General features: G+C 40.1%; 3 protein-coding genes across 7 annotated transcripts in view; 2 read left to right on the plus strand and 1 right to left on the minus strand.

The window, feature by feature from the left end:
• The window catches only part of LOC119733946 (E3 ubiquitin-protein ligase MYCBP2-like), a 63,693-nt gene extending 59,295 nt beyond the window's left edge, over nt 1-4,398 (minus strand). For all 5 annotated transcript variants that reach the window (XM_038207311.1, XM_038207310.1, XM_038207309.1 and 2 more), the window contains exons 1-4: nt 4,219-4,398; nt 3,171-3,262; nt 1,873-2,007; nt 700-783 (exon numbers count right to left, since the gene is read on the minus strand). In XM_038207311.1, coding sequence (XP_038063239.1) covers nt 700-783; nt 1,873-2,007; nt 3,171-3,262; nt 4,219-4,383 — 476 coding nt within the window. In that variant the 5' untranslated portion in view covers nt 4,384-4,398. The remainder of the gene's footprint in view (nt 1-699; nt 784-1,872; nt 2,008-3,170; nt 3,263-4,218) is intronic.
• Nucleotides 4,399-5,763: 1,365 nt separating this feature from the next.
• LOC119733947 (hepatic lectin-like) lies at nt 5,764-8,062 on the plus strand. Its single transcript, XM_038207312.1, has one exon. The coding sequence runs from the start codon at nt 6,898-6,900 to the stop codon at nt 7,393-7,395; it is 498 nt and encodes a 165-aa protein (XP_038063240.1). The 5' UTR covers nt 5,764-6,897; the 3' UTR covers nt 7,396-8,062.
• A 1,919-nt stretch (nt 8,063-9,981) lies between these two features.
• LOC119733913 (hepatic lectin-like) lies at nt 9,982-10,476 on the plus strand. Its single transcript, XM_038207276.1, has one exon. It carries the CDS (start codon nt 9,982-9,984, stop codon nt 10,474-10,476), a length of 495 nt encoding a protein of 164 aa, XP_038063204.1.
• The last annotated feature ends 6,749 nt before the right edge of the window (nt 10,477-17,225 follow it).

Genomic DNA, 17,225 nt, shown 5'->3' on the forward strand with positions numbered 1-17,225 from the left:
GGCGAATCTAAGCTCTCCTATCATGCGTGTAACGTGATTGCACACAAAGTTGTGGCATTTGACCCAAAAAAAACCATGCAACTTATTCTCCTAAAATAACATCACATACATGTTTTTTCTTCATCCTCTCTAGATCAGAACAATGCTGCTTGTATATTCGGTATACTTGACACAGCTCTAAACATCATTGGTTCCAATTCCCATTCAGTGCTGTAATTAGACAGTTATTTGTTGATAAACAGTCTCCTTAATTTTTGTATGTTTGGGAAACGGCTTATTGAAATGTGCCAAAATCCTACCTTAACCCTAACCGAACTCAACCCATCAAAGCCCAACAGCAGGTTTTGTTGGAATCTGTTGGGATAGGTACAGTACCCCTAAACTGATGGTCTTTTACATTGGGTTTGGCATACCTCCAGAATCTAAGTCCAACAGTGTGTTTGTACGATTTCCCATGTGGATGTTGGAATTTGCCAGAATGGGTATGGTTCCTAGCAAATTATGCTAGGGAGTTAGGGTCAAGGGTTGATCTGCAGCCACAAACACATCCAGTAAAAGCAAACCAAAGCCATTAGATTAGGAAAAACACTTGTGCAGGCGTGGTACAGCATTCTATGGAATGTGTTTTTAGACAAAAAGATTGGAGATACGTTTATCCCAACAGCAAATGTTTGCTGATACAAGTCCATGCATACATACTTGTACAGTAACTGTGGGATCTGTCCAGCATTGATGTCTGTGCCATTGTTGGACTTCTTGGAACTCATGAACTGGAACGTCACTCTGTGGGAAAAAAAAGGACACAAAAATGACAGTTTGTGCATTACTTTAATAAAGAAAGCATTTTGAATGCCAACATATTTGAATGCCAAAATCATAGAAATGGTTGTGTGGGTGTTCACAATTAAAACTATTTTGTTTAAAGTGCCCTGACTGGGCGCTTTCCATGATCCCTTTAAAGTTAAGATTTGTGCAATTTCCTTAGACCGAAACCTTTTCTACTTAGCAATGGTTCAAATAATGTCATCAAATACTCAGAATAAAACAGATCGAAAACGTTCAGAACAATTGCTATCAAAATATATTACTAACATTGTGAATACTGATTGCCAAACAGAAAAGGCATTTATTCATCAGATTGAATTTTGTGTCGGGGTGATGTAAATCAACATTAGGTTTTTGTCCTTTACTGACGTATAAAATCACTCAGGTGGGTTCGAGTACCATCCCATGGATTGTTACCAACTTCAACTTGGAAAGTAACACACTGAGTATACAGTGGTTATAAGTCGGTGAAGGGCAAAAACCTAATATTGAGAAAAAGCAATGAAGCATTTTCTGTGAAGCAAGCTTTGAACATGTTCAAATGGAAAAAGGAGAAAAAAGTAGAAAATTAAAGAGGAAAGTAGGAAAAGTTGGAGCAAGGTAGACAGAGAAACTAGGAAAAAGTAGGAAAAGTAGGAATACTTGAAAGCCTGTATTTGATGAGTTTTCCCATGCGAATGTGAATGCGAAGCGAATTTGACGTTATGAAACGTTCGCTGCGACATTCGCCCGAGTTGTAATGTGTTCAACTTTTGCGAATTCGCAGCGCAAATACTTGCCATGACGTCACAGATTCGCGTTCGCTTTCGCTTTCGCATGAAGTATGAACCGGGCTTAAGATAGAGCCTGCCATTATTACCAAGTTTGCAGTTGAGTCCACCACAAGTTCATCACAAGTCCAGTCACAAATAACACGAAATGAATGACAACAGAATTCTTGACACAGTTCATTTGAATAGCTCGTCACTTGAAAAGGAGACTTGATCACTTGTGAGGACTTGTGATGGACTTGACTTGATTACTTGAGGACAGTTGTACTTGACTTACTGGTCATCTGTGGTGATGGAGGTTTGGCCACCGGATCCACAATCGCTACTTGGTCCGTTGACCCTAGCCCAAGCCACGTACCAGCATCCTGCGGTCAGGGGGACCGGCTCATCAAACAAGATGGGAAACTTCTCTCTGGAAAATTTAACACAAAACATAACAAAATGTACGACTGTGCTGAAAAAGATAATCTTATAAAATTGAGGAAACACAAAATGGCCAGAGCAGGGTTTGAACCTTCAACATCTAAAATGCCGTACCTGTGTTCTACCAACTGAGCTATCAAGCCCTATGTTGGCGGTTCCCCGAGTTTGTCAATGTCTTTGCTCAAGGGCGCTAGTCCTAATATTATATTTGCACCTAGTGAGTTTCCATTTGTGGTTTATGAAAACTTTTTTTTTCTGCCAGCTTCATAATAGCTTTGGATTTTGAGATTTTTATTTCTATTTCCCACACCTCTGTGACAGAGGTTCAAATCCCAAAGCCTAACTGAAACAAGGAGGGTACAACCACCAGATATAACCACCGGCAATCATGGACTAGGGACAAAAGGGTTAGGGCACAAACAATGGGTCCGAGCGACCACAATTGAAATTCGTGTACAAAACCACTGCGAGCTGTTGCTAAAAAGTTAAGAGTACAAACAAAGGAATGTGGATTGCGGACAATGGGGGGTCCACGATTGCCGGTGTTTACAAACTTGTGTCATGGATGAGTTTGTTTCTGCATTCAGTAGGGGATGTTGAACAATAGAGGACAATAGGGTGCCTAATTCCCGAAGGTCCCCAATTTGGCGATCGTGTACAAAACATATGGTAGGTCTTCCTAAAACGTTTAAGTACCGATACAAACAAAAGAGGGATAATAGAGGGTCTCCGATTGCACGCAAACACACACTTGTGTGTGTGGGTTAAGGCCTACAACGCGTTACGGGGAAGTTTTTTATTGTTAGGCAAATTAGGACCGAGTTGTGGGGACTTTCTGCTGTCCCCACATTGTTTTCGGTCCCCACAAGTACCTCATACAGACGGAACAAGAAACAGTGTGTGTTTGTTTTTTATCTTTTAAGTCCATCTATAGCTGTACTGCAATTTACATGATACAACACAGGCTGAATTTAAAACAGAAACATTTGTAGAAACCATTGTTTCTTTTTCAATTGCCAAATAAGCTTATTCCGATGCGGTTCATCTCCTTGTCCATAAAGATAATCCTGTGTTGTTTTGAATGCAGTTCAACTCCTGCCCAGCAATGTCCATACTAATCACACGTGGTGGTCTTGTAAGTGTATGTCTCACCTGGCTCCACACTCAAATGTGATATCGTCGCTCTCGGCGAGTAGTTCCCCATCAGGTTCATACTCAGCCGCCTTGGACCCCAGCTCATACAGCTACAAGATTCAAGAAATTGACATTAGCACTTATATTACCTCGTACTGCAAAGTTTCTCTCCTGAACCCTACAAAATCCTCACAAATAACTGGGAGGGTGGGAATTAATACAGAAGTTATCAGTCCCCCGCTTCTCCCGGAAGCTGATCATCATGGCCCAATTTCACAAAACTCCTAAGCATTTACGTATGTACATTGTACGCGCAGAGCAAGTGAGAACCAGTGCCAAGCAATAGACATTGCATGGCATTTCAGCTGGTAACCTGGCTTTACTCAGCAACAATTATCTGTGCTTAGCCAATGTCTGCACTAAAATAATCTCAGCTTAGACCGCGTCCAAATATACACGGCTATGGCTGGAAATAACACACAAGTCTACAGGAAGTGGCTGCAGCCGCTTCTTTATGCATGTGTGTAATTTCCAGCCATACAGTAGCCAAGTAATACGGATGCGGATTACTAGTACAATCAAACCTGGCCCCACTTTAATGGCTCTGCTTATTCTAAGCAAAGAACCCCAGTTTTTTTTCCTGCAAGAAGTGTTACTGAATTTCCTTGTTCTGCAAGGATATACGTCTTTTAAGCACATGTACATCCCAGTGCCAAGAGTTTGTTGCTAATACTGTAAGCATAGAACAGGGTTGAGATTGGGGGAAAATGAACAATCCACAAAGTTATCGTGTGAGGGTTTGAGGGTTGTCGATGGCCCCAGGGCAACGGCATCCTTAAAATACCAATTTCTTCTGTTCTATACCCATTTATATACCTATTTTTTTTAACCACCTCTGTGGTACCTCCAGGATTCCATATTTCAAACGGGTTTCTTTTTTTTTAAATCCTGACATCAGGCAAAATCCTGACAAAAAAATCTTGAAATACGGAAAAATTCTGATAGAATGACGATCCTTGAGCACAGAATTCCATGGTTAACAGAGCCATGAAATTTGACGGCTCACCTTTATCTTTGCGTTGTATTCACCCCGTCCTCCAAAAAGCCCCAGCCCTCCTAGTAAGACATCAACATCCACCGAGAACCGTAGAGCTTCCACTGAATGGCCTGAGTAGCCCCAACCACCGCCGTAACCTGAAACAAACAGGAGAATAAGAAAGGAGGAATACATCTCAATTGAATTCAAACCATCTAGAGGAATTATGTAAAGGATTTACATTGGAAATAGGGCCAGTAGAATACACAAAATGTTGATGTGGAGTGGACATTTGTAAATATACATGTACACCATGTACACAGTACATATGATTATACACATGTTCAAATTGGAGGGCTAGTATACACACTAAAAGGAAGGAACTTTACTGCATAGTTAAAGGGAAAATACAACATTTGCAAACATCAAAAAATAAAACTACCAAATCATTTTGAAATACCTTGCTGGACTGTTAGTGAATGACAGTGTAAAGCATCGTGTAAAATCATGGCACCTGGTATACTGTCATTTTTAAGAAAAGTGGTATTTTTGTATCATTTTCCAACGCTGATCGGCCGATCAGCGTTGGAAAAAACTGGCTTTTTTTTTCAAATACTGGCCCCAGTTGACCATCGCACTTGTTTGCAATCGATTACACACCTATGAACGGGTACAAGCCAGCTAGACTGGTTTCCTGACCTTACAATTCCCCAATGTATGTAAACTGCTCTGTTTCTTCTTAAATGGAGTCAGGGAACCAGACTACAGGAAAATGGTTGTTTTTCTTGGTTTTTATAGCATTTTTGAACCCAAAACCTCAAAAAAGTCAGTGTAACTATATTTGCTATATATTTCCAACCCCCCAATTCCATCCATTTCTGAAAATTACAGCAAAAGCAAATGATGTATATTCCCTTTAACAATAGTTAACAAGTATTCAAGACTACATGTAGTATAGGGGTATTTTGGCACTTACAAAAAAACATATATGTTCATATGTATGAATACATGTTAAAAATTACATACTATAAAAATAAAGAAAAACTAAACAAATATTTTTTTTTACCAAAATTCAACTGCCAACACTGTGTACACCCAAATTTGGCAACATGTTTTGACTTGTTTAACCATTTTATAAATCAAATACTGGCTTCTTGGGTTTTCATTTTCATGTCATTCGTACATAATTCTGATCTTCTGCATTAATTTTATTGCAAAGTGCACTTCTTCTATCCATGCTTTTCCGGATAACTGAGGGCACTGTTGCCGTGATGTCATTTCAGGAAGACACTGTTCAGTTTAGGGGTTTTGAATTCAAATTGTGAAGGTTCCCCAATATTTGCTCAATGAAAACATCTGTGAGAAACGTTTGCTCATTGGCTTACTGCACAACAACGAATCAACAACATGACCAAAGAAAAGTAGATTTTACAACAGTATTAAGGTTTCAACATTGAAGTTTCTGCCCGACACAACATTACAATTGTTCTCATGAATGGTAAATACATCAGCATAAAACCAAACACGCACCAAAATACCCTTGAAAATGGCAAAACGAAAATTAAAATAAGGTTAAATGGGACACAAAGGTGCATTATCAAGGAGTGCACTACAAAAATTACATTGCATGGGCATTTTATTTGCTGTTGGGTTTTTAAACCAATCTTGCAAAACGGCTGTCAATAGAAACTGTGGGGGGAAAAAATCAGTCACTATTCTTTAGGTTCCAAAATATGTAATAACTAATATAAATCTGAGTGTGCTCTCGCTACATTTACTTTTGAGCATGCTCAATTGCTAATTATCACAAAAAGGCAAGATGCATGGATGACAGCTACATTTAATGAAATTCTTTGAACACCATTAACGACTTAATTAACTCCAATCTTGCAGTAATCCGGGGACCTTGGTAAAGATGCATTGCAGTGAGCACCACTATGTGACCAATACCGCTCGTTTTTAATCTTGGTGATGGGGTATGCATTCTACCATAAACGAGTCCTTCAAATGTACTTACTGTAATAAAGCAATTCAGCCAGTGGAATATTGAAGGGCTAGAATGTCATTGGTTGGAGAAGGCGAGGAGAGGCAAGGCATGATGATGCTTATACAGTTTGTATAGAAGCAGGTTATCTAGTGTTATCTGCCTGGGTGTGGTGGCTGGACATGCTGGAGTCATAGGAGCCACTAGTGGAAGTTTGGTGCCAGGAGGAGACCAGAGTTGAAAGAACATACTACCCTGAAAAGGTGTACGCACTACCCTAGTTGTAAGACCTCATCGTGCCACTGGACTTGAACTTCCACGACCAAAAGGGAGCACTCGGTTCTTAATCTGCAACTGTTTGTCTACTTTAATCTCCTTCAAGTTTTCATGCAGCTCTCTTTTCACCTGCAATCCCCCACTTCATTGCCTGTGACAGGCCACCACCAGCGCTAACTGATAGAAAACCACACTTTACTAAGACCAGGATGAGAAACTGAAGAAAGGCTGTGCTCCTGCTTGTGTGAGGTAGGAGATATTGTGATAAATTAGTGCGCAAGAAATATATGTAAAACAGTGTACTTGAACATTTTCAGATAAAAGCCTGAACCAACTTTGATAAGAATTTTTTTTTTTTTTTCATTTGTTGACTCGTCCAGTTTTCAACGTTTGACTTTGCTAAACTCTGACATTTGTAATTCGAGAGATCACCAACGAAAAAAAACATCATGTCTGCCATGACATTTGTCTGGCTGTCAGTCTTGCTTGTATGTGTCCATGCTGATTGCCAATGGCAGTTTGGTAATTCTTGCTATCAGCTGCTGACAGGAAAAATGACGTTTGATGAGGCATTGCAGGCCTGCTCTGCCATGGGTGCTGGCTTGGTGGTTCCCAACTCCCAGAATGAGAATCAGTTCATATGGCAGATGATGAAGAATCATCTCCCCTCTGATGGCCGAGTCTGGATCGGCTGCACCAACAAGCACACAGAAGGCCAGTGGATGTACGCTGCTGACACAGGCAAGGAGTGCAAGTTCATCGACTGGGCACCAAACGAGCCAAACGGACAGGACTACGGGGGCGAAGACTGCGCACAGATGTTGGATGGAAAGGCTGGCAAGTGGATTGATATTGGATGTTCTGCAGTTGCACCTGTGATCTGTGAGTATTACAGCAGCCTAGAGATGACCTGCCTTCAGGCTGATGCAGACGGCCGTTTTGCCTGATTGTCTTTATTTAAAGTTGCTTTCCTCGTGGTCTACAACAAATATCGCATTTTTTCTCTCAGTAAATATTCACCTACAGCGTTTTGTTCCCAACAAATATTCCTTTTTCTCCCCTGATGTTTGGCTCAAATGTTTGGACTGAGAAGGGCAGAATGCGCCGCAGTAAAACATGCACAAGAGTGCAACCGTGGTCTTTGTGAAAAACAGGAGCTGTGGGCGTCAGCTGGGGACTCGACCTTTTTGTTCTGCTCTCACACCAAGTTGGCGATTTTGGGGAGATCGTGCAAATTGTAATTTTCACGAACAGCCAGCTGAATGTGGTCATTTATTATTAGAGAAACAAGGAGCTCTGGCAGACAATGCGCAGGCTGGTGACCCCCTGCTGTCCATGAAACTCAACTCAAAACCTGAAATGTATAAAGCTCAAGTGAAACTCCAGCTATGACATTAGACTGGTGACCAGCGCAGGGTACCACATAAGTAATCTACATGTTCAGACCTCATTACTGACCAGTTTAAAGGTTTCTCAGCATTGAAATCATTTACCATTGCGCATAAATTTCCATTTCAATGTCCGTTACAGTAACCTCCTCCAAATCTCTCTTTGAAAGCGCTCAGGGGGTGCTGGTGAATGGGGTCTATGGAGATTCTTAAAGGTATAGTCCATTATTCGTAATTTGTGCATTTTGTTCCTTTGAAGCAACAAAAGTGCTCAAAATCTAAAGAAGGGTGCTGAACAACTAACCCAATGAAGTTTCAGCTCAGCTTTAGCTGTATGTTTCGAGAAAAACAACATTCTAGGATCTCGATTTCCAATCAAAAGTTGCTGAATCATGTTCTGAATTGGGCCTGAATTCAGCGTTCGAGACACATTCTCACTGAGCCGATTGCAGCAATGCGATGTCGTGCACAATCTGACGAATTATAACAACCGCGCGAGCTCCTGTGCGTCGTGCCAATGCTTGCGCACGCTTCGCTTAATAACAAAACGAGCTACTAAATTGAATTTAAGAAGCACCGTTGGAAAGGCCTCCTTTTGTTGATTTCTTCAAAATGACAGCTTGCCAGATAGAATAATTTCACAGGGAGTTTAGTCCCCCTGTTATCTTTCAACCAAGTATGGTTTTCAACAATAATTACGCCAGTTACTTTTTGGATAGCTGCAAATGATGGACTCTGGCTTTAAGGTCACAGATCTAAACCTTTTTCTTTAGGCAACAGATTTCCATTTACTGCAAGCGCTCATTTTGATACATTTTTCAAGAAAACTATGAGCGTGTACTACTTTGTATTTCAATATTTTTACTCACTTATGAATCTATTAATCCATTGAGTACTCAGGCGGTTTCGGGTGGTACAGTGAGTAATGGGCAAGGTGTTTGTGGGCGATACAGAGCCTAACAGGTTATGCTGACAAAGACCTTATCCAACTTATACATTTAGTTACCGGTACATGTACAGATGAGCTTTCCACAACCTACCTGGGTAATAAAACAAAAAAGGACCAAGTAGGGGTTGCAAAAACATCTTTATAGTTGCCATGGCAACAGGTGCCTTTTCATTTAGTTACAGGCTCAATTTCTAATTATCATTTTAAAAAAGATATATGGATTACAGCTACATGTAGTAGATGAAATTCTTGATCACCATTAACAACTTAATTAACTCCGATATCGCACTAATTTGGGGACCTTGGTTAATATGCAATGCAGTGAGCACCACTATGTGACCAATACCGCTCGTTTTTAATCTTGGTGATGGGGTGCGCATTCTACCATAAACGAGTCCTTCAATCGTAATCACCATAATAAATATTCGGGGAGAGAAAAGCAAGTAGCATATTGAAGGGCTACAATGTCATTGGTTGAAGTAGGCGAGGAGATGTATAGGCATGATGATGCTTATCTACACATAACAGTCGGTATAGAAGCTAGTGTTAACAATAACACCCTTGGGTGTCGCGGCCGGACTTGTTATAGGAGCCACAGGTCACCTGTGTACAGTTTTACACAAGGAGGGGACCAAATGTGGAAGCACAAACTACCGGTACCCGAAAAGGTGCACACACTGCTCTAGTTGAAAGAACTCATCGTGCCACTGGACTTGGACTTCTGCGGCCAAAACGGTCTGGTCAATCTGCAACAGTTTGTCCACCTTAACACTCAGATGCAGACAGCAATATCTGTGCAAAGTTGTTCTGGCACTTTAAATCAATCAAGTGACTGTTTTCAACACAGCTCCCAACCCTAATGCAGGATTGACTGGCTGTGAAAGTTTATGCGTTGACTGTAGGTGATTGATAAGCCAGCTGTGTCTACCACTTGCCTGTTTTTGTCTGTTGACTGATTTTGAGTAGTCACAGTTCTTGCTTAAAATATGATCTGACTGTTGGTGACTAGCCTGTGTAAAAGGCATGGTAGAGGAAGAGGGTTGTGCAGCTCTCTTTGCTCATGCAAAAGGTAAAAGACTAAACCATTTTCGCTCTGATTTTTGAATTGTTGACTCTGGTCAGTTTTCTACGTTTGACTTTGCCAAACTCTGAAATTTGTGCTCAAGAGACCGTAGAACCAAAACTTCATGTCCACAATGAGGTTCGTCTGGTTGTCAGTCTTGCTGGTATGCGTCCATGCCAAGTGCAAATGGCAGTTTGGTAATTCTTGCTATCAGCTGCTGACAGGAACAATGACATTTGATGAGGCATTGCAGGCCTGCTCTGCCATGGGTGCTGGCTTGGTGGTGCCCGACTCCCAGAATGAGAATCAGTTCATATGGCAGATGATTAAAAATCATCTCCTGCATTATGGCAAAGTCTGGATCGGCTGCACCGACAAGCACAAAGAAGGCCAGTGGATGTACGCTGATGACGAAGGCAAGGAGTGCAAATTTCTCGGCTGGGCACCAACCGAGCCAACCCCATGGAACAGCCAGGAGGAAGACTGCACACAGATGTGGGATTTCTATGCTGGCCAGTGGGTTGACATTACATGTACACCTTCTGCAGTTGCGTCTGTGATCTGTGAGTATTACAGCAGCCTAGAGGTGACCTGCCGTCAGGCTGATGCAGACGGCCGTTTTGCTTAATCTTTTTGACTTCAAAAATGTACTATGCTCTTCAACAAATATAATATTTTTGTTTTCTCTTAATTCATGAAGTTTCAACTACATGTAGAATATTTTTATTAAAAACAAAAAATTGGTGTCTGCCATCCTGTCAACAAAAGTTTTTATTTTGGGCAGATCAGCGTTGCGAGAAGATTGGCTTCCAGTCCGTATATATATTATCAATACGAATTGTGGGGCGGGAACCAGCCATCCTCACATGAACATCATTGTGGTCGGTTTGCAAGTTATTCAAATTTGTAGAGTAATAATTCAATAACTAAACCTGGGCAAATTTTTCTTTTGACAGATGTGTCCCTCAAATGTGAATAACGTCTATATTGCTAGAAAAACAGCAATGTACCGGTAGAAAAGGAATCTATTTTGGGGGATAAAACACAAAAAATAGCATGTATTTTATCTTCTTTATAGCATGTAGACCTCATTGAGTGTTAAACATTGTAATTTGATTAATATTGTGGTATAGAGTTGATGAGTACCACTCGGATAAAGAGTTTGACATTTTTAATGCTGCACTTAAGCATTCAAATGAATTTCACTAGATGTAAGCATTCTGAATTACCTTCAGTGGTTCAGAAAGATTTGTTTACTGCAGCCAGCAACATTGTCCCAATTGTAACCACTGAAACAGACCAATCCATTCAGCCCCCACCCACTGCTCATGTACAAGTACATGGGCCTCTTTCATGCAAAACTGAATGTTACAGCTGTGCGCATCATACGCACATGTGCACGGCTGGAACATGAAGTTGTTCATGCATGTCAGACATTAGAAAAATGGCTGCGACTGGTCACGACAACATCACAGGGCAGGGCTTAACCATTTCGCGTCGGAGGACGTGATAACACGCACTGGCTGTTTTTATACAAGGCACAGCTGACAGGTCAAGACTGACTTGCCTCGACTCGCCTCCTGGTGACATCTTAACACGCTAATCCACACAGTAACACACAAAGTCCGTGAAGTGGGAGGAGCGTTGATCTTGAATTGGCCGTTGTGCACGGCCTATTGTAGAATTTACGCTCCAGTGCACACCCCAGAGTATTGGAACATATGAGGTTTTGGCAAGAAATATTGACAAATACTGTTGAAATGACTCTTGCGAATCAGTATTTGTGGCGATTGGCTGTACATCTGTCATCAGAAGTTGGCTGGACAATTTTGTTTTTTGCTAACATCAAAATTTTCGGCACAAATGATCTCGGCGTGAAGTTGTTAATGGTTTGGTCTATTGCCACTCTGAACTGACAGAGTCTCTTTGTGGTTTGAAAAAAATTGCTGAGTGTTGTGTCAGCCGATACAAAGCAGTCGTCATCCCATTTCCCACATTCAATAAACAGCCAGTTGCTTCCCTTCAAGTGACAACTTCTGTCTTGAGTAGAATTGCATTGGTCATGCAGCAGAGACATTGTAAACATCTCACTGTTCATTTTCAAAGACCTTTGAAGTGATATATTATTCAATGGTTGAGTGGGCACTCTGGCGACCAGATGTAAACAAAATCCTATAAAATAATGTTCAGAATACAATGAAAAAAAAAGAAAGTCACATACATGTACAACGTTGAATGAGTTGGCTGTCCATTACAGCGTATATGGAGCAATTACACTGGCAGTATAAGGCATTTTAAGAGCAAAATTAATACCGGGTTCTTTACTTAGCACAGCTCTAGTCTTAACAATTTTTGTAGGGGTAGAAAACCTACCCCACTTAAGATGAAACGAAGTAAATTAATTCATTCTGTACCTGTTTTTGGAAAAGAGATTATTTAATTGTTGTAATATTGGACAAATTTGCTTGTTAGATGGCAATCACGTATACATCATTCACAGGAATAGTCATGTACATGTACAGGGGGAGTCAAAATATAGGAAACTCAAATGGTGCCACCTATTTTTTAAAGAACGTAGCGCTTACCAGATCTAGCATACGAAAGCCCAATTAATAAGCTTTCTTTTAGTGCAAGATTCATTCAAATCGCTCAAGTACTTTTCCAGTTTACAGAATTTTGAACACAAATACCGTTTATTAACCTTGTCCATGGATCACAACAAAGGCATGTGATGTTTCAGCCAAACAAAAAGTATTCACATATAAAAAAAAAACCACTCAGAACACTCTCATCACTGTATGAACGCCATGGTCCAGTGGTTACAGTGTTTGACTCATGTGCGAAGGTCCGTGGGTTCGAACCCTGCCAGGAACATGGTGTTTGCGCCCTTGGGTAAGACACTTAACCACAATTGCCTCTCTCCACCCAGGAGTATAAATGGGTACCTGTGAGGGTCGAGGACCGATTGAGCGCTGATATCGGCTGCCGCGTGGTCCCATGGCCTGATGAACGGGGTAATTGTAAAGCGCTTTGAGTTCATTGATACGATGGAAAGCGCTACCGATATATAAGCACAATTATTATTAATTATAACCATAACTGGCACACATTTATTTAAAACCTGCTGACTAGAATGTTAAAATACCATGCTTCATAATGTCAATAGTTTATAGTCTTGCCCTGCCTTCTACTTGGCAACCCCGGTGACTTATGCGATTATTCTGATATCGTTTTCAGGATCGACATGTTTTCATTTTTATTGAAATATTACGTACCTTAAATGTGATCCGTGAACAAGGTTACAAAATGGTCTTTTGTGTTCAAAATTCCATAAATGGAAAAGTGCATAAGCGATTTGAATCATTCTTTCACTAAAAGAAAGCTTACTAATTCTGCTTTCATATCCTAGATCTGGAAAGCGCTACTTGCAGAAATTCTTTACAAAATAGGGGGCACCATTTGGGCTTCCTTTTTTTTTTTACTCACCCTGTACAGTGAACCACTAATGCACCTGTAGTTGAGGCACCTTGTTTGATGTGTTAATATTCAGTGTAAAGTGAAATGTTGAATTGTCAGAGTAGCAGGTCATTTGACCTTTTTTAATGATGAAATGTTATTGATATGTGAATCTCAAGAGATGTATTTGTGTTTAAAATACCAGTGTGTAGATCTCAATTTGACAATTTAAGGAAAAAATGTAACTGTTGAATTTGAAGACAAAATTCACCAAGAAACTGACAGAATAACCCTGGTGAAATATACAAACCAAAATAAAAATCAGTTGAACGCAAACACTACTTGCACTTTCTCAAGAAAAATATGTCAATATTTTCTTTTCTCACAAGGGTTTCTATTAAGAAATATTGCAACACTTTTTTGCTGCATTAGGATGTAAAAAAAGCCAATATCTTTCTGTATGTTTCTTTCAGACAATAATAAAATTTGGAAATGTGATGCTTGTAAGTTCTACGACATTTTGATTTAAATACATAACATTTGCAAACATCAAAAAACCAAAACTACCAAACTATTATGAAATACATGTACCTTACTTGACTGTAAGTGAATAATAGTCTCAAGCATCCTGTGAAATCCTGTCACCTGGTGTGCTGTCATTTTCAAGAAAAGTGGATTTTTTTTAATAATCTCCAACGTTGGTCAGCCGACCATCATTGGAAAAAAAAAAAACTGACTTTTTTGAAATACTGCCCCCAATTTACCACATAAAAAAAGTAATCCACAATTTGTTTGCAATCGGTTACACATCCATAAAGGGTGCCAGCCAGCTAGTCAGATTCCCTGACCTGACAATTCCCCAACGCCTATTAACTGCTTCATTTCATCTGAATCAACATGGCAACCTTGGAGAGGGGCAGAACGTGCCGCAGCGAATCAGCACCAAGACTGCAACCACCGTTTTCATTACAGGAGCTGTGGGTGTCAGCTGGGGATGCCACCTTTTTGTTCAGCTGTCACACAAATTTAACCCCGTACTTTAAGTACGGGGTTAAATTGGTGTGACAGCTGAACTACCGGTACAAGTATTGCCACCAGCAGCTTACATTGTAGTTTCCCACAAATTATCAGAAGCCAAATTATGTAATATAACAAACAAATTCTAATAGGGCTGACCCACGTGACCTAGCCTACATCCAGGTACCGGAAAATAAGAGTCGCCACTGTAGTTGGCAAAGATCGTATACATGTAGCACCATGTGCAGTAGGTACATGTAGTAAGCAAGCTTTGATGGATGGCAAAAACTGTGAGAAAAATGCCGAGCCAACACCCATTGCTTGGTCGGTATGATTGTGGCAACTGTACATGGCAAAGGTAGTGACCATTTGATACAAAAATGTGCGGTTATTTTACTTAAAAATAAGCCCTACTGTCTAGTTTACAACACATGACATGGCTGCTAGCCAAATGCTTGCCTACTACAATGGTGGCCGATCACAAGGAAACCAGATGTGACCTTTGACATTATTATCATATGAAGGTTGCCATGTTGCATCTATGACCCCATTTCGGTTCCAATTGGACTTCAACTTTTCAAATGAGACCAATTTTTTTAAACTTTAACCAAAATAACATACATAAGGACGGATACGCGCATACTGAAATTTGTTTCCTTGTGGAGTCATTCCTTTGTTCTCATGTACTAAAGTTTTGAAGTTTGAAAGTGTACTTTCAAAATGCTCCTATTTTTACCAGAATTAATTTCCTGGGCTGAAATTCGGACTTAGTATCCCTTAAATAAAATACTTCAATTTGCGATGGATCAACACAACTTGGAAATTCCTAGTTTTTGAGTAAAATCCATATATTTATTTTGTGAGAACCTTGTGGAGACTTATTCATCTATAGAAATTGCCCTGTGGAGACGTATACAATCTTTTGTTCCCTATTGAACACATATCTCCAGAGGGGACCGTGTATCAGATCGTACGCCCTGACATACATGTACGGACAGACATAGTGATTGCATAGTCTCTTTCCTGAACTTCGTTCAGGTGAGACAAAAAAGCCAATCGAAATAATGCAACCATTTGTTCAATTCAAAAGGCGTCCAATAAAATAAATTACACAGAATAGAGTAGCGAAGTGTGCCGCGTATTCTGTTCCACGCGCACAGCTTAAATATATGAAGACATCAGCGCGCGAACCAGGGTGAACCAGAACAATGACAGCTAATGTCAGACTTTGACACTCAATAACCTAGAAAGATGAAAGATGAAAACTTTGGTTTCAACTGCCATAGCAACAACCTGCCAACTTGTTGACAACCTGCCTCAGAAATCAATAAACAGTAACCTAGTAGGGGTTGCAAAAGCATCTGTAGAGTTGCCATGGCAATGGGTACCTTTTCATTTACCTGTGAGCAGGCTCAATTGCTAATTATCATTCAAAAAAAAAGATATGAGTATGTGTACATGAACCGGTACATGTATTACAGCTGAATGACTTTTTTTACATGTACATGTATCACCATGAACGACTTCATTAACTCCAATATTGCAGTAACTGGGACCCTTTGTAATGATGCATTGTAGTGAACACCACTACCATGACAACCTGTACGTGACCAATTTTACTTGATTTAAATCTTGGAAATGTTGTGCGCATTCTACCATAAACGAGTCCTTCAAATTGTACTCACCCTAGAGCAAGCAGTACATGTATGCTCACGGGCTAGAATTTCATTTGTTGGAGTAGGCAAGGAGAGGCAAGTGCATATTCTTGTCTTACACTGCACAAATCACCTCAGGTGGATATCAAAGTTGGCTTTCAATATTGATGGGCTACAATTAAGGCAAGAAAGATGCAAGGCATGATGATGCTTATGGACACTGAACTACAGTCTGTATAGAAACAGGCTATCTAGTGTTACATTAACAGCCTGAGGTGTGGTAGCTGGACATGATACCGTCCTAGGAGCCACTAGTGAGAATTTTGTGCTGTGAGAGTTTTGCGCCGTGACAGGATCAAAGGTGAACGAACAAGACCTCATCGTGCCACTGGACTTGGACTTCTCTGTCGAAAGGGTGGTGTTCTTAATGTGCAATCTTTTTCACCTTCATCTCCTTCAGGAACAGGTTTTCATACAGATCTCTTTTCACCTGCTAACCCCCCCCCCCCCCCAATTCTCCCTCACTGTTGCCTGTAACAGGCCACCACCAATGCTAACTGCCAAAAATAAGATTTTTACAAAAAAGTGATTTAAATCAGTGATTTTTATTTAAAAAATTATTTGATTTAAATCGCAATTTAAATCAGTGATTTAAATTAACGTGATTTAAATCAGCCAACCCTGCCGAGTCTTGAGATTTTTTTGTAGAGGTAGAAAACTTTGAGTACTGGTACAAACATTGATTAATTCAGCAGCTGATTTGGAAGGAGATTTTTGAATTGTTTTGATTTTGGACAAATTTGGTTGTTAGCTGGCAATCAGGTGTGTACATAATTTACAGGAATAGTCAATATACCGTACAGTGAACCACTGATGCATCTGTATTTGTTGAGGCACCTTGTTTGATGTGTTAATATTCAGCGTAAAATGTTGAATTGTCAGAGTGGCAGGACATTTGACCTTTTTTTAATGTTGGCAGGTATCGCCTGATGAAATGTTATTGAAATGTGAAATCTCAAGAGATGTATTTGTGTTTAAAATACCAATGTGTACACGTAGATGTCAAATTGACAATTTAACAAAATAAAATGTCACTGTTGAATTTAAAGACAAAATTCACCAAGAAACTAGCAGACATACAATGGTAAAAGGTAGAGTACGTCATTTGTAAACAGCTACCCAAAAAGTTAGCTGAAGCAAAAAATATAGTAAAGATGACCTGGCCTACATCCGGGTACCGGAAATTTTA

Source organism: Patiria miniata, unplaced genomic scaffold (assembly GCF_015706575.1).
Source record: "Patiria miniata isolate m_02_andy unplaced genomic scaffold, ASM1570657v1 HiC_scaffold_26, whole genome shotgun sequence".
Lineage (NCBI taxonomy): Eukaryota > Metazoa > Echinodermata > Asteroidea > Valvatida > Asterinidae > Patiria > Patiria miniata.